Raw genomic sequence first — 22,924 nt, forward strand, 5'->3', positions numbered from 1 at the left:
TGTTTTCTCAAAAGCTGCTACTTTAGATTGAAATAGCATTCAGAAGAAAGTAAATTTCAGATGGTCAATATCAAGATTTATTATAGTCTTTGTAAACAGACATCTATAAATAAATAAAATAGGGTGGAGAAAAGAATATCCTGAGGTGGCTCTGTGGCCAGGGTATTCAGTAGCACTAAGCTCCATTCTGGAAATCAAGGCATCTAAGAAAGTGCTGGGACGTTTATTTGAATTTATTTTGTAAATGGGATATGTACAGGTTTAATTGTTTTGCACCATGAGGTAAATGAGTGCATAGCAATTACTACTGCTCATACACATCTATTTAAGGCAACATTTTAAAATCAATACATGTATTAAATTTTATCTTTCACTGTCTTGCAATGAATGCTATCCATGATTGTTATTTTTCAAAAATAGTGGAATAAATATCATAACTACTTAAAATAAGCAGCTAATTACTTAACATGAGTCACCTTTGCTCTTCAAAGGAATAGTCATATCAGATCATTTTGTAAGACAAGTAGTCAAAAGAAAGCAGAAATCATTAACAATGAGAAACAGTAAAAACATTTTGAATGCAAAGTATTTTGCAAGTCATGGTTTTTCTGGCACTGGATAATTGCTATAGATAATTAAATAAAATCACAAAAATACTATGATCTCAGGTAGTTTTCAGTTTAAATTTTAAAATCACTTCCTGTGAAACAAGTACAGTTGTGAACCCTCTGATGTCCAGACACAAGGAAATGATATGAGGAAATCCTCTTGTTCAGGTACATCACGGAAGTTTAAAAAATAGCAGCAAATACTGGGTCTTTGGAAATGATTATGCTGCTATGAATAAAAAGGAATCACTTCAATGGAAGTTCTTAAACAATAACAAGCACTGTGATAATACTCTCTTATCAGTTGCCAAAAGAGTCTAACTCTTTTAGGCAGTACCAAATGATGCCAGCACATATTCTCTAAGGAAAAGCAGTTATATTTCCAACCTCCCATCTGAGGCAGAAGTTGAATCCATTATTTTAACTAGAATCTGACAATATGGTCTCAGATGGGGAAATGACATTAGTAAATAAGTAGTTTAGAATGTATTAAAAACACTTCAGAAATGCTAAAAATATCAGCTTTTGGCATTCCTCATGATTCTCTATAAGATCAATTCTTCATATTTTTGCACCTTAATTATAAATGATTTAAGGGAACATTGGAATTTCATTAAAATTTTCATTCATGTCACCATTTTCAATATTTCTGTGGCTTCTCAATACTCATTTGGTTTTTGCAAATTATTCTGCCAAATCAGTTTCACAATCCCATTCATCCAGTCCTACAGGCTTAACACGAACAACATTTATTTATTTCATGTAGAGTTGAGTATGTAAAAAATGACTAAAAAGATTTGCTAGAAGTTAAAAAGCTCAGAAAAGCAAAAACTAAATAACAAATACACAAAATAGGAAGAATGCCATCAATCTGAGATATACATAAAATGTCTAATTTCCTTTTAAAATACAAATATGGCAGTGCTTTATATCAAAGGTATAAAATCCATCAACCTCTTTCAAACACTAAACATAAATGCAAGCAAGCACCAACTATTTACATTAACAATTTACTCTGTGTTACCTTTTTAAATGTTTATATAATATTTAAGCATCATACCAATTCAAATAAATAAAATATTTTAAAATGAAATCGTGGATAACAATGTATTAAATATAATCTATACAACAGAAAGAATAACAAACAGAAAATGAAAGGTAATTCTTTATAAAGTAATACTGATCATAAACCCATCTGAGAGAATTCTGACTCCTGATTATTTAATCATACTACTAAGAACAGAAAAATAATCAAGAACTTGATCCTGATACAAACTAAACTATTTTAAGTAAAAAACAGCAAAGGCAGAGAACAGGACTTATGGACTCTAAAAAACCGTAAGGATTCAGAAAAAAATTTCTACAAAGACAACAAAATTTAACCATTGCAAACTGGTATTGTATAGCTTCTAAAATTCATAGTTTTGACTAGGATGGGTGCTAAGTTATGAAATCACCTGCAATTTTACTTGTCTGTCAGAATGGAAAATGACATCTGAAGGTTTTAAGATTTAAAACATTTTCTAAAACATAAAGGTTAAAAACTATAGCTCTTATCTAGGAAGTTTCCATTGTTCTACATTCACCTCTGTGGCCAAGAAAATGGCACCATTTGTGAAACATGATGGACATCTACATAAATGAAACACACACTCAGTGAAGCCGTGACATGTTACCATAGTCTCCACAGCACTGGCATAAGGACTCCCTGTTCTTCCCTTAAAGCACTAACAAAAGTGAAATACTATGTGAAAATTTTTAGCAACTCCAGTAAAAATTGTAAATATATGGATAAAGTACATATCACTTAAGGTTGGTATGAACTGCCATTAATGAACAGAGATTTAAGAAAAGTAGATTGAATGCATTCCCCACGTTTCTACTGCAGTACAGGAAAAGTTTTTTCTAACAGAATAAATATTTGAATAGTAAGAACCATGTACCTCACTTCTAAGAGACCATTTGATTATATACAGTCTCCATGGTGCTCATAACAAACTTTAGATACTATTTTTAAAAAAACCTAGTAGTCATGCACAAATAGCATGACATATATATAGTGACATGACACACACACTTTTATATATATATATATCTCTACATATAATTCCTCTTGGTTTGATCCTATAATGAAGTTTCAGCATCCATGTATTTCTTTGCTGGTTCATCTTCAATATCTATTTTCACACTCATAGGTTTTTCAGGGCTATTTAAAACAAAGAATGAGAATAAATGATTTTTAAACAGACAGAAATTAGATTCTAACATGGCCAACAATGAGAATCTATATTAAGACCTTTGAGATGACTATTACTAACTTATGATTAGTAATAGTCTGATTATCAGCTTTTATAATTTTACTGCTTTTTAAAAAATATCAGTAAATTTAATTGAAAAGGCAAATAGTAAAAATTCTTACATTTAAAAAAATTTACAGTTGCAAAATGCATGTTAGCAACTGAATCATGTTTTTCTTAACAATGAACAGCGGGGTCCTTAAAATTGGTCAGTATATGACTATGGTTTGATTTATTAGTTTTACTGCATGTATGAACAGAATTATACCATTTGACTTTTCACTGACAAATTCACTAATATATGAATCTTTGTTAATACAGATAAGCATCAAAAAATTTCCTACAAAAGGTAACATATTTATACAACATCTCTCCCCAAACACACCCATTCTATATTTTCAAGTTAATATCAAACACAATGACTTCATGTATATGAATTTAATTTAACTGTAACACATAAATATCTGGGTTTTGAAAAATATTTTTCAAAAAGTATAAAAACACACCATGGTTTGCTGCCTTCTCCAGACAAACTGAAGGAAAGTTCCCCAGTAAAATAACATAGCCAAGACATTCTCTTTCTTCCAATATGATTTTAAATTGAGGAGCAACCCAAATGAGAGATAGAAGTATAAATGATATGTTAATATTATTGTAAGGCTTTTATTTTTATCATAATTATACTAACAATCATGGATGCTGACAAATCCACGGGTGCTAACAAGGTGTGAAAAATTACTAAGAGTAAAAAGAATATTAAGTGAAATTCTGGCTGCATGAAATGATACAAAATGACAAATTTAAATTTAAAACTTTCAAGAGTAAAGACAGAAGTAAAGAAAGGAAACAGCCCAGCTTAAAAATTTAGAATTCAAGAAATGATACAAAGAAAAACATATGATGACAGAGATTAAGTAGGATAATGGTTCTAAAAGGAGCAAGGGAAAGAATGAGAAAAGGCTAATCAATCAACAGAAGACTGAGCTCAGAAAGGCAGCAACTTAACAGAATTAACTCCGTGGTTACCTGCCTGGAAAAGTTTTGATCTGATGCCCAAGCATAATACATGGACACCCAACATAGCATATGGCACATGGTGTACACAAAAGTAATTTGTTGAATATGAATGACTACCTATCCTAACAGGTCAATACCTCATTTCTTCAGAGACCTAAGAGACTAAAGTACTACTGATTATCAAAATAGAATCCCTGAGAGCTCAGGCCTTGAAGTGAGGGCAAAAGAAAAGGCTTATATTAATAAAAAGTGTAAAGAAGGGGTATACAAGGGTACTTCAAAAAGTTCGTGGAAAAAATAGAATGGAAATACAATCTGTCCATGAACTTTCTGAGGTACTCTCATATAACAGTTTCAATACAAGGTCCATTATAAAACTGAATGCCCTTTTTATTAATGGATTAAATTTCTCCCAAATATCTTCAAGGAAAGACGTATACCTCGCCTGAAGAAATGTTACGCCAAAACAAAACAAAACACAACACAAGAAGAAAACAATTGTGTTTTTCTTTTTTCTTGGACCATCAGAAAGCATGAATGAGGTAGTACTCAATTACAGTACTTATTTAATGCCTAGTAATTATCTTTATCAGTTTTCGATCTTTTACATATTTATTCCATACTCCTACATAAAATTTATTTTTATTACAAAATAGCGCAAATTATTTTTCAAAACAGGCAACTATAAATTAAAAAACAACAAAACATAATCAATACCTATATCTGATTCCAATATACAGTAAAATTATGGAGGAACCAAAGAAGGAATGAAGAGAAGGAGAAAGAAGACCGGTTTTGTGAAGTAAGGAGAATATAAATTAGATAAATTATATTAAATTTAATGGTTTTATTGCATAGCTATCCATAAGCTGAAAATTGGGTATTGTTAGAAAAATGCATAAATAGTTATAACTACCTCATGTTAGATCTGGTTACTTTGGCATTCTCAGTATTCATGGAAAGTGCCTTCCACTGTGCGGTTTTGGCCATTTCATCTGATATGTTAACAACTGAGGGATCAACACTGAAGAATAAATACACTTTTTGGTTAGTATTCAGTACTTGCAAAAGCATTAATATTGTCATTTTTATTATCTATATTATTATTTGCTTTCATCAACTTAAAATTTAGAAACACCTTGCCATGCACTTAAAGGTCTAGCAGGATTATCAGAATTTTAGAGTTCTGTTATAAAGGCCTCATGGAAAATTAGATCGTTTTTTATAATCAAAACTGGGAGTAAGATTAATTAAGTTAGCAAAATTTATTTATGGAACTTTGCTTCAGAATTCAATTTGGGGCTTCAGTAGTACACTTCAGCAGTACTCTAGCAATGCTGCCCTCTGGTCACCTTGGCTATAAGTATACTATTAAAATGATTTTAAAAAATGCCTCAAATCAACTAGAAAACTTTTATATTAGCACAAGTTTCAATCTTATTAAATAAATATCCACAGTATGTAAGAATAAATTAAGATTATGATTTTTTTTTTTTAAATTCCTTGTTTTCCATAGCTTCTATAAATCATTAAAAAGAATGCTGGTCGGGCTACCCAGTTAACTCAGTTGGTTAGAGCTCAGTGTTATAACACCAAGGTCAAGGGTTTGGATCCCCATACTGGTTGGCCGTCAAATAACTAAATGAATAATAAGACTGAAAACAAAGTTCTGAAAATATTGCAACAGATCAATACAAAAACTGTCTTACAAACACCAATTTTGGCTGGCATTTCAGATTTTCAGTGTCAAGGTGTTATTTTACTAAATTTATCAAAAGCAAAAGAACAGAATACTGTCCATTTATTACTATAAGGGACAAATGTAATCATTCTATATTTCTATGAAATAGTACAAAAATTATTTCAAGACCCCAAATCCAATAATGATGATATCCATAAATAATTAATTTTGGGTTCAAGGCTGTCAATTACTAGTGATATGAAAGTACTACAAAGTTAATAGCAACATATTTATAAGTCCTTTTTCTTCACCAAAAGAAAACATTTCATGCAAACAAGCTACAAATAAAAATGTCCAATTAGATAATGTTAAATTAATAGTGTGATGGCAAGCTGAGTTCTAGGAAGTGCCAGTTTTGTTCATACTTTAAATCAGAATGTTATTTAAAATTTAAGATTGCAGAGAAGTGTGACATGGTCATTGAAAAGTCTCTATGAATGGCTGCTTTACCTTCACCAAGTCATTGTTTTAAGAAATACACAAAATTTGAATGCCCAAGTTCCCAACGGCAGAGCCATCCAACCTGAAACTCTGCCTACCCTGAACAAACATTTATTCACTTGGTTGCCAACCTCAAATAACTGAAGAAAAGAATTCCTGTCGAAGTTTCTAGCTTCTAAATATCCTCCTCCAAGTAAGAACTTTCTCATTAGCAGAAATCAACACTTTTTTTGAAGAAGTATGTACTTTGTTTTCCCTTAAAATAAAACTAGATGGGAAAAACTTCTACTGCAGTATATAAATTATTTTTGTATTTTATAGGGCTTTACGATTTCTAAATGCTTTCATATATTATTTCATTTGATATTCATGGCAAGTAATCTAAAGCTATTTAGGATATAAAATATTCTGTTCTCTTTGGTACAGTGGTGAGTATCCCCACACTTGTCACATGGGAGACCAGGGTTCAATTCTTCGACAAGGAATCAAAAACAAACAAACAAAAAAATATAGAAAAAATTTTTTTTTAAAAAGATACAAAATTCTGGCAAATAAATTAGCCATTTCTGGGTATTCTTAATGTTCAAATTTTAAGCAAAGCAGCATTAATCCTGGTTCATGTCATGACTTAAAAGACAAAAGGAAAAATACAGATATCCATTCTTTTTGTTAAATATCAGACAGCACAGATTCCTCTTAAATTTTTCATGGTCTATGTATGATTATGCTCAGAAAGTGATAAAGCAGGACATAGAAATTAAGTGGCAAATAATGTCAGCAAATTGGTGAGAGTTACTAATAACCATCATGGCAGTTCGTATACTCTTTTTTCGAAGTACATCAATGAAGTTAATTTATTAATTCATTTAATGAACACTTAAAAAACCTAGTGAAGAGAAGCACTATAGCTGAATATATTAAGATCTCTATACTTGGCGTTTGATTTAGAGTATATAAAGCTTTGAGGGAAAATTACAAAAAGTGGCACAGAATAATACCAATGATAAAAACTAATAGCAAAAAGAATATTAGAAAATTAGTTGATGAATTCATTTAGCACAACTAATAAGCATGTACAAGTCCAAATGTGACCTCTGTCAAAACTAAAAAGAATAGTTAAAAGTATTGAAGAGGGCCGGCCCCGTGGCGCACTCAGGAGAGTGCAGCGCTTGGGATCGCAGCGACGCTCCCGCCGCGGGTTCGGATCCCATATAGGACTGGCCAGTGCACTCACTGGCTGAGTGCCGGTCATGAAAAAGACAAAAAAAAAAAAAAAATAAAAAAAAATAAAAGTATTGAAGAAAGTTAATACCAACAAACACTTTGCATCAACTGGTCAGGGAAGGAACTGATTACTCTAAATAGCAAATCAGAAATCGAATAGTTGTGTAGAAACAGGAATCACATGTATATATAACAGGTTTTTAATCTTTTAAAACTACAAAAAAAGTTTGAATTTCCCATCTTCTCTATCTTTAATCCTTAAATTTAAATATAAATCAAAGTCATATATGATAAATTATACATAAAACATTCCTTTTCCATAATATGAGCTTTCTCACTGCCAATCATCAGATCACACCTTTGGAAACAAGGAGAGTTTTAGGGCTTCTAAACATAGTTCCATATTAGGAAGGTTATCAGAAGATGGATTACGAATGTTTATTTTCCAACACACACTGACCTCAACCTCAGTGAAGGGAGAAAAGAGAAAAAAGCTATATTACTGTGGGAATGGAAATATTCTGACACTCATGTGTACTGTTTTAAACTTCACTGAGACAGATGGAGTAAAGGAACACAAGTAAATCTCGATGGCTTGTCACAGAAGTTAGTTCAAGGCTCTGGTGCAAGTCCAACTTTTTCTTCTCTCCTGCCTATAGCCCAGGTGGTAAAGGAGCAAGGCGCTTCCTTCTCACATTGCACGAAGCTCTCCTTTAGTTGAAATGCCAAAGGCAAGATTTATCATCTTTTTAAAAGTAGAAATCAGTACTTTAAAGACACATTATATGGCTTCTTCAAGCATTTGGCATGTATATAAAATACATTTTACAAAGTAATGTTAAATCTCACCTATATTTTAGGGCCTTAACTGGAATTTGCAAGAGACTTCCCCCTTCAAATGGAAGGTGCACAGTATCATCATCTTGAAGCATTCGTTCCGCTTCCTTCAGAGCACATATGTAAAGAGATCACTTTTCCAAGAGTTATTTCCAAGAGGATCAGTTAATATATAACACCTTAGTTACTTAGAAACCCAAACTGACAGTACTATTTAAATACAACATATCTGCGGTAACTAAAAGATTCATTTTACAATTATGAACACATACTTGTAGCATAAAATGAAAACAACCACTTGTAAAGATTAATTCTTAATCTTTTAAAAATTAAGTTTAATTAATTTTTAAACTTTCTATAAGTAAATCACTAATACTACTTAAAAATCAATTTAACTACATAAACCTAATTCTCAATCATTGTGTAGATATATAATGAGAGAGAAAATTTTGTTAAACCTCAAGTCTCTCAACACAATACAATATAAGCAAAACCTCACATGAATAAGGGCAGGTTTTCTCAGCCTCAGTGATATTGATATTTAGGTCCTAATAATTCTCTGTTGTAGGGAGAAGTCCTGTGCAAACAGGATATTTCGCAACATCCCAGGCTTCTAATCATTAGATGCCAGTAGCAGCCCCTCCAGTTGTGACAGTCAAAAATGTCTCAGACATTTAAAAACCATCTCCTGGGGAGAAGTCACCCAGGTTGAAAACCACTTGGATAGTAAACACAGACCAAAACTGTGACTCGTGAATCATGGGGGTGGGGACACAGCCCTAGAGGAGAGACTGAGAAAACATTATATTCTTCTTCTGTACTAATGGAAATCCCACTATTTGGAGTTGACTAACCCCTTAACTAAATTTCCCAGCATTCTTGCGTTTCAGTGATGTCATGTGGTGAAAGCAGAACTGATTGGATAGCATTTCTGAAAAGACTCCTTAAAACACAACAGCAGTGTAAAGCTTGTTCTGCCTTCTGTCTCCTCCTTCTTCCTGCTGTCTGTAACAATGATAGCTAGAGTTTGGCAGCCATTTTAACCCATGTAGTAAACTTGAAAATGGAAACTACATTCTAAGGAGAAGAGAAAAGTAAAAAGGAGTCCCTCATAACTTAGTGAGGCCATGACATTAGATCATTTGCTTTCAAAACTTCTTTTACATGAGAGAACTCTTGTGTTTAAAAGCTACTTTTACTTTTGTTTTCTGTTATGTGCCACTGAATCTATATTTTTGAGAAAAAAAACCACCAAAAGCTCATATATATTTACATATATAATCCTGGAGAAAACAAACATCTTAAAGTTTTTGAACCTCAATTGAAATTAATATTCTAATTAGTATCCTAATTAAAGACTTATAGTCTTTATTGAAAAGTGAACATAAAGTCAGTAATTTTTTTTTAAATCTCTTTAAACAGGATTATGACATTTAAAAATGTGTATCTTTCTTATTTTTGATTTGCAAATAATATTCTGATGGGAAAAGTGAGCAAGGCACTACAATCAACAAAACCATCTCTATCACATACTCAGTCTCTACTTTTCCTTCTTACTAGTGATTGCACCGTATTGGTTATTAAAAACCAAAACAAAGATCAAATTTAGATTAAAGTATTCAAGTTTAAATCTCAGTATACAAATCAACTAATGGTGGTATATAAGAGTGCATATAAAGACTAAAGCTTTATTACACGTTTTTTAAAAAGACATTTATTTAAAAGTTGTTTTTGTCATTATTTATGCCATATTATTAAAATACTGTTAAAATTAAAATACATGCTAAAATTAATGTACTTAATGTATTTAAGGTTATATCATATGATAGACTATCATGTAAAATTTTGTGTTGCCTCTAATTTAATAGTGCCAAAATCCTAATTCTCCTGATTGTTGAGTGAGTCTACACGTGATATGTAATTTTTTAAAAGTATTCTTGTGTTGGCTATGTAGGGGCAAAATGGTGAAATGGGCAAAAGCCTATGTTTGGGACAAAGTTACGTAACCTCTCTCTACCTCAGTTTCCTTATTCATAAAATGAGGAATTTTCTAAAGTGCTTATAATGATTAAAGAAGCTGATTCATGGAAAGTGATATACTAGTGCCTGCTATATGATACAAAATATTAATGAAAGGAATGGTATAAATTTAAAATCCTTGTCTTTTTTACCTCTTTCTCTTTTTTCTTTTTGTCATCTTCCTTCTTTTTCTTACTTTCTGGCATGAGATCATCAAGCCAACTAAGTTCTCTCTTTGTAAAACATAGGTCCATGAGCTTGCGTACAAAGACTAATGCAAGAACCTTAAAAAAGTGGGAGAAGAAATATTAAGTAACATATAATATAAATTATATCACTTAAAGAGGAGAAAAAGGTATTTATTAAATCTTACAATGAAAAATGCTTCATATATATTTATTTAAAAATTATTCCACACACCATATTAACATCAAAGGAACTGAGTCACCTATTTACCTTTTTGAACTTTCTGCTCAAAAAAAAAGCTATGAAGGGAGAAAAAAGGAAATGGAATTCTTATTCTGAATAAATCCCTTGTACTGTGTCTAAAATTATAAATCAGGCTAAGCACAGTGAATATCAAAGTAAAAAAAAATAATTTTTATGACTTCATATTATATACATTATATAAGTATATATAATTTTTAAAATCTTAAGCAATGCATTAGAGTACCTATTCCCAGCATTAGGTTTTAGCTTTTCAATCATATGACATATTACTTTAATTTGCTTTCCTTTAACTGCTACTGAGGTAGAGCATGTTTCAAATGTCGATTAGCCATGTGGATTTCCTCATCTGTTACTTGCTATTTCTTATCCTTTGCCTGGTTTTTCTATTATTTATTTTTATGACTTTTGTTTCTGAATTCTTAGAGGAGTTTTGTGTGGTTTGGATAATAATCCTTTATCTGCCTTATATGTTATAAATATTTTCTCCCAGTTCACAATCTGATTTTACTCTGTTTTTGACACTTTTTAAACTTATAAAAAAACATTTAATTATCATGTGGTCAAATATATCTTTCTTTTTCAGCTGGGTTTTCCTATCTTCTTTGAAAAGTTACCCCAGTCACTGGATTACACAAATATTCTTCTAAATTTTCTACTACAACTTATTTTACCATTAAAATCCTGAATTCATGTATGATTTCCTTCTGAACACGGTATCAGATAGGGAGTACAACCTTATTTAGCTCCCAGTACATAGTTAAATCTTCCAACATTATACACTAAATTCCACCTTTAATGAAATAATCTGTTTATGGTATTCAAATGGTAAAATTCCTATATATTCAGATAAATTTTTGGACTCATAAGTCTATTTTTCTTATCTACTTATGTATTCCTACGCTAATTCCATATTGTGTTGGCTACACTGACTTGACAGCAATTTTAAAATATTGTTTATCAAAACAGTATAGTATTAGCACAGGAACAATCAAGTAGATGGCAAAGTCCCCCACTCCTACTCCCAAGCAGAAATCCTTCTTAGTTATAATTCTGTTTTGTTATTCTCTGGTGTTTATTATGCCTTATGCTTAATTTTTAATGAATATACAGTTTACATAAAATAAAGTAGAAAATAACATGTGTATAGTTTGATGCTTTTGACAAATGTATATACTCATGTAATCCACACCCAAACACAATATAGAATATTTCTACCACCCATGTTGTGGGTCTGGCATGTACTGTTCTCTATAAGTTTTAAAATTATTTATCCAGTTCGCAGTGACACTGCCCCGTGCCCCAACACACATATTCAAATAAAACTCTATCAAATTTCTTTCTTGGAACTGTATTACATTTATATGCTATTTTTCAGAGAACTGAAATTTTTATAATACTGATCATTCATAACAAAGAACATGGTATATTTATTTGTTTAGGTCTTATTTTACGCCCGTTAATACTGTTATGGGTTGAATTTTATCCCACATTAAAGACAATTTGAAGTCCAAACCCCGGTATCTCAGAATATGACCTTATCTGGAAACAGAATTGTTTGCAATTGATTAAGATAAGACCATACTGGAGTAGGGTGTGCTCCTAATACAATATTACTGTATGAAGTCCTTATAAAACAGCCATGTCAGTCATGAGAAGACACAGAAACACACAGGAATAAAAGCATTTGATTACAAAGGCAGACTATCGTCATGCAGCTGTAAGTCAAGGAATGTCTAAGACTGCCAGCAAAACCATCAGAAGCTAGGAAGAGAGAGGGAAGGATTGCCTTGCAGATTTCAGAAGGAGATCGGCCCTCCCCACAGAACCTCCAGAACTGAGACGATACATTTCTGTTGTTTTAAGCCAACCAGTTTATGGCACATTTTACAGCAGCCCTGGGAAACTGATAAAAGTACTATTAAGAAAATTTTTTCTTTAAATAGGTCTTTCTTTTAAAATATATTCCTAAGTATTTTATGGTTTCTGGTCACTGTTATGAATGAGATTTTTTTCCATTTTTAGCATTATTACTGAGATACAGACTATCTACTAATTTTCATGTTTTCATAAACCCAGCCACACTAACATAATTCTTATTAATTCTATTGAGGGCTTTTAGTCTTTTTTCTGGTTTTAACTACAGTCACTCGGGTTATTGGGTGCATAGAATAGCATTTTCAACAAATATGTTTGCTACGGGCTGAATGTTTGTCCCCTCCAAAGCTCGTGTTGAAGCTAATTCCTCAAAAGAGTTGATTGGATCATGAGGGCTATGCCTTCATGAACGGATTAATCTATTAATAGATTAATGGGTTAATGGATTAACGGGTTATCATGGGAGTAGACTGGTGGCTTTATAAGAGAAAAAGAGCACACGGACATGCTCAGCCCTCTTGCCATGTGATGCTCTGCGCCGCATCAGGACTCTGCAGCATCCCGACCAGGAAGAAGGCCCTCACCAGATGTGCCCTCAACCCTGGACTTCCCAGCTTTCAAAACCGTAAGAAATGAATTTCTTTTCTTTATAAGCAACAGAAAATGAACTAGTACAATGTCGATGGTTCTTCTGATGCTGAAGTATCACTGTCTATCTACTTAATCATGATATATTACTCTAAGAAATACTGAATTTAATTTGCTAATTTTTTTAAAACATTATTGTATTTATGTAAGTGACAAGTCACCATAGATTGTTTTTACAACTAAATTAGGTTTTGGTACTAAGATCTTGCTAGTATTTCATGAGAAAAATTGGAGAACTTTCCATTTTTTCCTTTGGTCTAGAATAATTCAAGAAGTACTGTAATTACCTGTTCTTTAAAATTAAGCTGTTAAGCAATCTGAGCCTGGTACTTTAAGAGCAGATCTCTAACCATTTTTTCAGTCTCTTTTATGCAACTGGACTATATGTAGGTTTTATATTTTTCCTTGGGTCAATACTGTAAATTTTTGTATAGTACGGAAATTATCCTTCTATAGCAGGGGTTGGTCAACCATACCCCTGGGCCAAATCTGGTCCACCATCTATTTTTGTACAGCCTATGAGCTAAAAATGGTTTTCATAGAAGAACATTTAGAATTAATGTGATGGTAGAGAAGTGAGCTTGAACCACAATTAAGTGAAATGTCATCCCCCCCCCCCAAAATTCCACTCTTCTCATTAGTAGTCCCGCATTTTTTTAAAAACTGTATAATTTTTAAAATTTCATTAATAAGAAGTTATAGAAATTTGCTTTTCTCTTATTATAGAAATACCTACATAATATTTTCATGGCTTACAAAGCTTCATATATCTACTATCTGGCCCTTTACAGATAAAAACGTGGTTGACCCCAGCTCTAGATGTTCAAATCTATCGTTATATATGCGTGTAATATTTTCTTAAAACCCCTTGAACCTCTTCCATATCTGTGGCTGTATTAGTATGTCTTTTCTCTTTCCTAACCTTGTATATATTTCACTCTTTAATTTTCTTCTTTACTTGGGCTTGGGAGAGGTTTATCTTTTTGATAAAGTACTAATCTTTACAAATCAAAAGCTTGATTGCATTTATTTTAATAATAAATATTTGGATAATAAAGGCAATGAAGAGTACACATCTTCCTCTGTGCTTATGAAGTTCTCCACTTTAATACATCTCTACAGTTTTTTAACTCAGTTTTCTACCCAGGGATTATTTAGAACAGTGTTTAATTTCCAAACACATAAGATTATTTTAGTTTCTTTCCATTATTTATTTGTAATATAATTGCCATCAGGGAATATTACCCTAAATAATTTTTATAGCTTTTTAATTTTTTTTAAGGTTTTCTTTGTGGCCATGTACATAATCAATTTTTACATGGTATTTACAAAAGGATGAATATTCATTACTTGTACAATTTAATTATATTGATTATCTTATTAAAGTCATCTATAGTCTTCATTACTTCTTAACTTCTAGATCTGAAACATTTCTGAAAAAAATACATTGAAATACCCTATTAAAGAACCATGTTGTTTCGGTTGCTTTGCTTTTTAAAATTTGACTATGATATTTGTTCCATAAATATCCTAAATTCTAAAGTTGTTTAAAAATACAAAACAGTTCTAAAGCCCAAGGACTAAAAAAACAAATGAAAATTTAGAAAATGACAAGAAAATTCACATTGGAAAACAACCGATTTATAGCTGGAAATAGTTAATCTACATTTTCAAACAACTAAGAGGCTTAAAACAAACTATTCATTTTTTCAAAATCAATTATAAATGTTAATTTAAAAATTACTATTGAAACACACATAATTATGTTATTAATTAGTTACGAAATAAGTCTGAAAAAAACTTACCATCATTGGAAAAACTACTGCAGCAGCTGAAGCTTTTATCACCCACAAAAGAACCAAACAAGTAAGCTGAATGACTGTGAAAATATGGACCTTCCAGAGAGGCACATAACGGAGGTATATCAGATCAGGCTGATGCTTAGCAGGCATTCCAAATAATTTTATACGGTCAAAAAACTATGTATAGAAGGACAAAAGAAAAGAAAAAGTTTTCAACAAAATACCATTCCTGCTATTTAAGAAAAGAAGTTATACTCAACCCTAGGATTTTGTGTATTAAATTTAAACTACAACTTCCTTGTTATGTTTTAATAGGATAGGAGAATGTCTCAGCAAAGAATCCCTGGATCCAAGAAGGAAGAAAAAAAAAACCTAGGCATTCACTTGAACTAATGCATGTAGTTTAATCTGAAAATTCCAGCCAAAATGTTTTAATTTGGGAGATTCAAATATTTAGATAAATTTATCTGCTATAGTCAAATGTACAAGTCATTTAATCTCTTTGAACTTGTTTTCTAATACATACAATAAAAGATTAACAATCTGAATGCCTTCTAAGGTTCTTTCCGATTCTAACACCACCAATTCCGTGAACATAACTTGAAGTAACAATATGAATTCTTAACTCATTAAAAAGGAGGCTTCGAGCAAATTCCTTGGTCTTTTTGAACTTTAATTTCCTTGTTTATAAATTAGGAATAAGATTAGCCCTACCCACCTCACGAAATATTGCAAAAATCAAATGATTTAATGAGATCACTTCCTGACCAATGGAGAGCAGATCCTGGACGGTACTGAAAAAACGAAGATGCTACCTTTGAGAAGCAGCGTTACCAGCCACTAGCCTGTTAGTTGGCAATCTTAGACAACATGCTTTTCATGATAAGAGGTGGTCACATGGTGCTAACTGTGCTTTATGACCTAAACGTTTTATGCTAAAATTTGATTCATGGGCTGGCTAGTTCGCTCACTTGGGTAGAACATGCTGCTGACAACACCAAGGTCAAGGGTTCAGATCTCTGTACTGGCCAGCTGCCAAAAAAAATAAAATGTCATAAAATTTGATTCATACAAACTGTACTAAATTTTATCAGGTTGTTTTCCAGGAAAAATTTTAAATAAAACAAAACAAAGTAGTGAAATCACAGGGTTTCTAGCCTTGGCTCCATTGCTTACTTAGCTAACAACTTTCAGTAAGTCCCTATATTTTCTCTGCTTCCTGATATATGAAATTAAGATTTCTTCATTTCCTCTTTCCCAACTGGTGTTTTGAGGAGCACAGAAAATAATTTATGTGGTAGGCCTTATAAACAGTTTTGTGCTATACAAATGGCAGGTTATTGCCATATTTATAGGAAACTATTATCTACCTTTTCTTTCTAAGTACTACATGTTAGAAACAACACTTTATTCCCATTCCAATCCTTTTGATCCTCCCTCTTGCTATATTAGTCTTTATTGAGATTTACAGGGCCTTTCATTGGCTTCAATTAAAAACAGGTAAGGACCATGTCAGTACATGATCTCATTCTCTGGGAAAAAATGTGCAGTATGCAATAATCACTGGCAAATGTGAATTTGAAGTCATGAGTCAGAAAATTAACCAGCCCCCGAGATATCAGAGGTGAGAATAAATCACCACCATCATAAAAACAATCTCTGCAAATTTATTTTCACGTTTTCCTACAAAATCATTAAATACTTAAGACTTACCTGAATTCCTTTTAATGAGGAAACTCCCATATAAAGGAAAACACCATACAGAACTGGCATTGGAATAAACTGTAAGTAAAATGGCCACAATTAAAACTCATGAGTAACATGTACACAAAAAGATAATCAATGAGTAACTGTGAGGACAGAATTAAAAGATTTTTCAGTGATGACGGCTTGATCAACCTAACATTTCCACACATAAGAACAATGCTAATAAACAATAATCTCCTTCAACAATTGCTCATTTCCTACATGCTCCTTCCTTAAAAAAGAGCATGTTCCATTATTAAGAGCATGGGTACTTCAGAGCAGACTACTTGGTTTAAAAACCTAGTTAACCTTTTAACCAAAAATTAACCTTTCTGTGCTTCAGCTTCTACATCAGATTGCCATGAAGATCAAATGACTCCAAATACATAAAACACTCAGAAAAGCACCTGATACATATCAATCAGTAAGAAAGCGTTAAGACATTATTACTACTATCACTATCTCTTGCAGTGACAACAGTAGCATTTACTGAATATTTGAAATCCACCTCCAAAATAAAGTCCTATTGCTTTGGCAGTTATGGCAATCCCAAACCACCTACCTGTTCCATGCATAGGCATCCTACAAGAAAATCTGGCTATTAAGAGGCCCCATCCTTTTACACAAAAACTATAATCAGCACTCTGACCCGAGACAGGCCTATAAGGAAAAGAGACTTAACAACTACACAGGAAAATCACATCCACAACACCTCTTCTACCAACTCAGTATGTCTTTTTCTAAGGACCCTGAAAGAAAAAGTAAGAATGCATGAAGAAAAGAAAATGTTTGAAAAAAATCTAATCAATATCCTCAGGGAACTTCAAGAAAATATTTTATCCAAAAAGCAACTTCAGAATGCTAGGAAAAAGGAATAATCAGAATTCTTAACAGCTCCTAGAAATTAAAGATATAATTATCAAAACAAAAACAATTTTGTAATAGTTTTAATAAGACTAAAGATCAATATAATGACATGGAAATGGAGGACATTTTCTTTAATAGTGAGGGGTAGTGGGGATAAGAACATAAGATCAAATTCAGAAGGTCTGAGATATGTTTATTTGCAGTTGAATAAATTTATAAAAGACAGCTAGAGCTTAGGGGAAGAGGAGGAGAGACCTACGGAGTTCATGAAGGCAGGAGAAGCTGTGATGAGAGAAAGAAGGGACCACTCTGACCATTTTGAGCCCTGGCCACTTCAAGGCTGACCTTGGTGATTGCACGGACCAAGAGCTGGCAAAAGTCACTGCTGTGCTCTTCGTATGAAGTTGCTTGGAGACTGCAGGGAAAAGGAGGGTCTTGGTGGCCCCCAGGCCAGCCCGACCACTGACAGGGTTCCCGTGGACCCACATAGGAGTGAGAGGGCACAACAACTGAAAAAAGGAGCCACTCAAAGGCCAGTGAGTCATCACAAGGGACTTGCGCAGGGCCCGCCCCATGGAAGTGTTTGGAGTGCAGGCGGTGGCGGAGATGGGCCAGCAGGGGATCACTGGGGCACAGCATGGACAGCTGATTTGCCCTCCAATTGGCACAGGCACACTCAGTGGAGATTGGTCAGGAACAGAGAACTGCAGGGGGTACAGTCTGCTGAAAAGATTCAGGTCCAGACCAGAGTTTCCATACAACCCAGGTGTATTGAACCTCACAAGACCTGGAAGTGCTTACAAGGTCAACAATTAATACCTGAGCTGCACAAAAAACCTTCCCCAGAGAATCCGCAATTAAACTAAAGCAGCAATTTAACTAAACCACAGAGCTCAAGTGCTGGTCTCCACAGGAAGTTCCACATTTTAGAAGTAAGCAAAGGACAACAAATTAGTTCCAGTTCAGAGTTTAAGTGGTAGGAACAAAAAATAATCCAAAACAGAACTGAAAGAAAACGCAAAACACCCATGGATCAGAGACAAAGTTCTGATATTAACCAGTAAAGGTCTAACACCACTGAGGAACATCTATAAATCTAGAAGAGCTGGAAGCCCCCTAGGGCCCCCAAGCCTCAGACCCCAGCCCCCTCCCCCACTCCCCCAGGCATTTGCAAAAAGACCAGCAATGGAGCTGGCCAGGGGCCAGCCCCAACCCCCCACTTCCATCCCTCTACTCTCCCCCCCCCCCCCAGTGCTCCACAACATCTTAGAATGTAAACAAATAAAAATAATTTTAAAAAAAAAATTTACGAGACAATAGAGAAGAGGGAATAAGCAATGAAAGAAACCACGGCCAAAGGCACAAATTTTCAGAGTAAAATGACCCAGAGAGAGAAAAGCTGGGAAAATGAAAAACATCTATCTACCTATCTCCCTACCTAAAGATCTCAATATAACTTTAGAACACCAGGATTAATCAGCAAATTTTGGTAGCTTCCAAGAAAGGAAAAAAAAAGATCTTGAAAGGTACAAAAACCAAATAGATATCAAACTTCTCATAAGGAAACTAGTCTCTAGAAAACAATGAAACAATGACTTTAAAATCTTAAAGGAAAATCATTTCAAATTTGAAGATGTATATCCAACTACGGATCTAAAGTTAAGGTAAGTAAAGACATTTTGAAAGATGTGAGAACTCTAAAAAAAAAATTTATCACTCATGGTACCATGTATGAAAAGAAATCCATTCAGCAGTACAAAAAAGAAATAGAAAGAAAAAGTGAAACTGCACACACATTTTTTTAAAAGTAAAGAAAGAAAATAGATTTATTGGGTCTTGAAGCCTAGGATGTTATTCTTCAAGCAGTAGGAGTTTAGCAAAGTAAAAGTGTATTTCAGCCTCCCCTACAGGTAGAACACACTGCTTAATCCTCAGCAAATAAATATAGCACCATAATACTGTTTATGTGGTTCCCAGATGGTTTACATTTTTTAACTTAACTTACAGAAAAAGCATAGAAGGCTTAATTACAATTACAGTACAGAATGTAAATGTTAGTAACCTTTACTGTAATAATAAAACTAAAAGTATAAGAGAACAAAAGGCAGGTGAGGGAAGAGAATGGGGATGGAGGGCACATAAGCATGCTAAATAAACTCAACACCAAAGACACAACCTGAAGTCAGAGGTTCTCAAACCTTTTGGTCTCAGGACCCGTATAATACTCTTAAAAAAGTACTGAGGACTCCTCTCACCACCAGTGAATGCCTGTTTATGTAGGTTACACTGATATTCACCATATTAGAAATTAAAATAAATTTTAAATAGCTATTTTTAAATTATTTTAAAAATAGCAATAAACCCATGATAAGTTTAACATAAACATATTTTTATGAAAAACTAATTTCCAAAGCAAAATAAGATTAAGTGAAAAGAAGAGCATTGTTTTACATTTTTGTAAATCTCTTTAGTGGGTGGCTTAACAGAAGATCATTAAATTCTCGTATTTGCATCTGCACTCAATCTGCTGAAACATGCTGTTCTGGATGCAGCATACAAAAAAATCCTGCCTCACAGGGATATGTGTTTGGAAAGAGAAGGATCTGGCAGATCCTGACAGGGTATAGGGGACTACCAGAAGTCCTTAGACCACGACTTTCAGAATCTCTTTCGAGGTAAAGAGTTTCAGCCTAAACATAATAAATTGAAAAATAAGATTATAAAAATATTTTAAGCTACACTCATGGTAACTACCAGAATAACTTAAAAGAGTTTACCTCTGAAGAGTTGCTTTTGGAAAGTAAGAGAAAACAAGGAGAATAACTTTTCATTTTAGAGTTTTCTTCACATTCTATTTGAATTTTTCTCCTTATATGCAGTTATTACTTTAAAAACTTTAAAACTACTTAAAAAATTTCAAGGACAACCTTCATCAATGGGCAACTGTATCCCCGTAAGACTGCACTAAATATTTCTCCTCTTGTCCTCAGGCACTTCTAAAATACACTTATCACTATGCTGTAAGTGCACATTGACTTATCTGCTTCACCAACCAGATTGTCAAGTTCTTATAAGTAGACAATAATGTATCCTATCTATTATTATTTCCCCAGTGCCTAATAGCAGCAAGTACTCGGCAAATATCTCGTGAATTAATTGCCTGTTGCAAAGTCCATGAAATGAGGCCAAGTAATTCCAGTATTTAACTACAATTTTTTTAGTTAATACATACATCCACAGACATACCCACCACAAGAAGTTTGTATCCTAATTTATAAATGGTATATGACTCTTTACTTAATAATTTTCATTACAACAAAAATGACTAAAACACTAAGGAGAAAAATAGAGTTGAGCTCTTTCAAAATGACTAGAAAATTTCAGATTAAATACTTAGTTACATTTACTATAGTTACAAGTTATTTTTCCTTTTAATCCACTAGACTGAGTAGGATATGTATAGTAAAAACCAGATGTGACTAAAAGGTATTTAACAGAGTATAATTTCTTATATGTTTCACTGATAATATTAGCTGTTTTTATTTGTTTTTCTAATGAGTGTTTACTACTTTTTATTTATAGTAGGAAAAATGCATAAGTTCATTAATAGCAGTAATATTTTTATATTTTGGTCAAATAACTAATTTCCACCCATCTTTCAGTATTACTTCCTTTAATATGTCTACAAAATCCTATAGGTATATTCTACTTTTAGATTCTAACTAAGCCATTGATTAACTCCTTCTAAAACTATGCAGTCTTTAATATCCTCTTCTCTATTATTTTAAAAATGAATAAAATTACCACTGAAATGCTTACTATACTAAAAACCTCATCAAATATTATTTCCCAAGTAAACTGTAGGAAACTAAAATAACTGTAGGTATTTTAAGTACATTTTAATGTTTCATTTTCATACAACTAAGTATAACTGTTATAATAAATAGGGTTTTAAAACACTGCAATAAAGAGATCTTTACCTTTAGTACTGAAGTCATGAACACAGAGAGGCCCATTAGAATAAAAATCATTAGCCCTGTAACCCGCTGTTCACGAATTCCCAAAAACTTGGGTTGTTCCCCTGGAGCAGAACATTCAGATTCAACTTTTAAGCTGTTGACATGACTTATTGACAACACTGTTGCAGCCACAAACCATGGAAGTCCCATGACAGAGCAAACTCCCAACATTACACCAACCATGAGCAAATCAAGATGATAGCCAGCTCCTTTCTGAAAAGCAAAATGAACATGAATATTGGTAAGTCTAAATTGTTCTTTTAGTTTAAAATTCTATACTAATTATAAAGAGGGAAAAACATAATTTTCATTTTACATCTTTCAATGTTCTAATCATTATGAAAACACCTCAAATCCTTGAAGAAATCACAAGGCTTAATGCAAAATTTCAAAACTACCTTCAATTTGTGTTCCTTTCTGTTTATAATTACAGCTGTAATTTGTTGATCCATGAAGATGAGAATGGTACAAAGTAGAGCTGGAATAGCAGCAATTAATAAGGTCCACCAAGGATTATCTCCCAATGGGCTTATGATCCAACCCCTATTTGGATCAGTAGGCTGTTAAAATATTAGAGATAATAAAGAAAAAAGTTTATTTCCTGCATTGCACTAAATTTCTACAGCATAGACTGGGTCTATTCCAAAAAAATGCCAAGAGCTACCAAAGAACTGAATTAAATCTTGGCATGTATGGTGAGTTATTTGTAAAGATAGCCACAGGGATTTTTAGCATCCTTACAAGCCATGTGACTTAAGTCACCCTTTCCAAAGAGAGGTGGTGTCTATTTCCCTTCCCCTTGAAACTGGGATGACCTTATGACTTACTTTAACCCTTAGAATAAGGCCAAAGTGACACTGTGTGATTTATAAGGCTTGACCTCAAGAAACTTTGCAGCTTCTTCTCTAACCCTCTTGGAACCCTGAGACTATGATGCTGTTAAATGAGTAAGCCTGGATAAGCTTTCTTAAAGATAAGACAATGTGGTGAAGGTGCGTGCAAGGGACACAGGGACGGACACACACACACACACACACACACACACACACAACCCCAGCTGTTTCAACCATCTGAGCAGAGGCCTCAGGCATGTGAATGAAGCCACGTTGCCCCCATCAAGGCACTAGATGACTGTAGCCAGATGAAAAATGCTAAACGAGACCAACTGACAAGACTACCCAGCTAAATCCAGTCGCAACTTCCACAGAATTATAAACAGATAAAGCATTGTTGTTCAAAGGCAATACATTTTGAGGAAATTTGTTATGCAGGAATAAGCAAACCAGAGTGTCATTTTAAACATAGTATTATTTCTTGATCTCAGTGAAAGGTT

General features: G+C 33.1%; 1 protein-coding gene across 2 annotated transcripts in view; it reads right to left on the reverse strand.

Annotated features, from left to right (window-relative positions):
• Positions 1–1,909: 1,909 nt before the first annotated feature.
• SLC4A7 (solute carrier family 4 member 7) overlaps positions 1,910–22,924 on the reverse strand; it is a 101,797-nt gene continuing 80,782 nt past the window's right edge. The window contains exons 19-26 of one of the 2 annotated variants that reach the window (XM_063114295.1): positions 21,990–22,151; positions 21,553–21,804; positions 16,673–16,741; positions 14,963–15,136; positions 10,337–10,468; positions 8,178–8,272; positions 4,839–4,946; positions 1,910–2,814 (exon numbers count right to left, since the gene is read on the reverse strand). In XM_063114295.1, the coding sequence (XP_062970365.1) occupies positions 2,733–2,814; positions 4,839–4,946; positions 8,178–8,272; positions 10,337–10,468; positions 14,963–15,136; positions 16,673–16,741; positions 21,553–21,804; positions 21,990–22,151 (1,074 nt within the window). In that variant the 3' untranslated portion in view covers positions 1,910–2,732. The remainder of the gene's footprint in view (positions 2,815–4,838; positions 4,947–8,177; positions 8,273–10,336; positions 10,469–14,962; positions 15,137–16,672; positions 16,742–21,552; positions 21,805–21,989; positions 22,152–22,924) is intronic. The other variant, XM_063114294.1, reaches the window with a different exon arrangement.

This window comes from Cynocephalus volans, chromosome 11, assembly GCF_027409185.1.
Source record: "Cynocephalus volans isolate mCynVol1 chromosome 11, mCynVol1.pri, whole genome shotgun sequence".
NCBI lineage: Eukaryota > Metazoa > Chordata > Mammalia > Dermoptera > Cynocephalidae > Cynocephalus > Cynocephalus volans.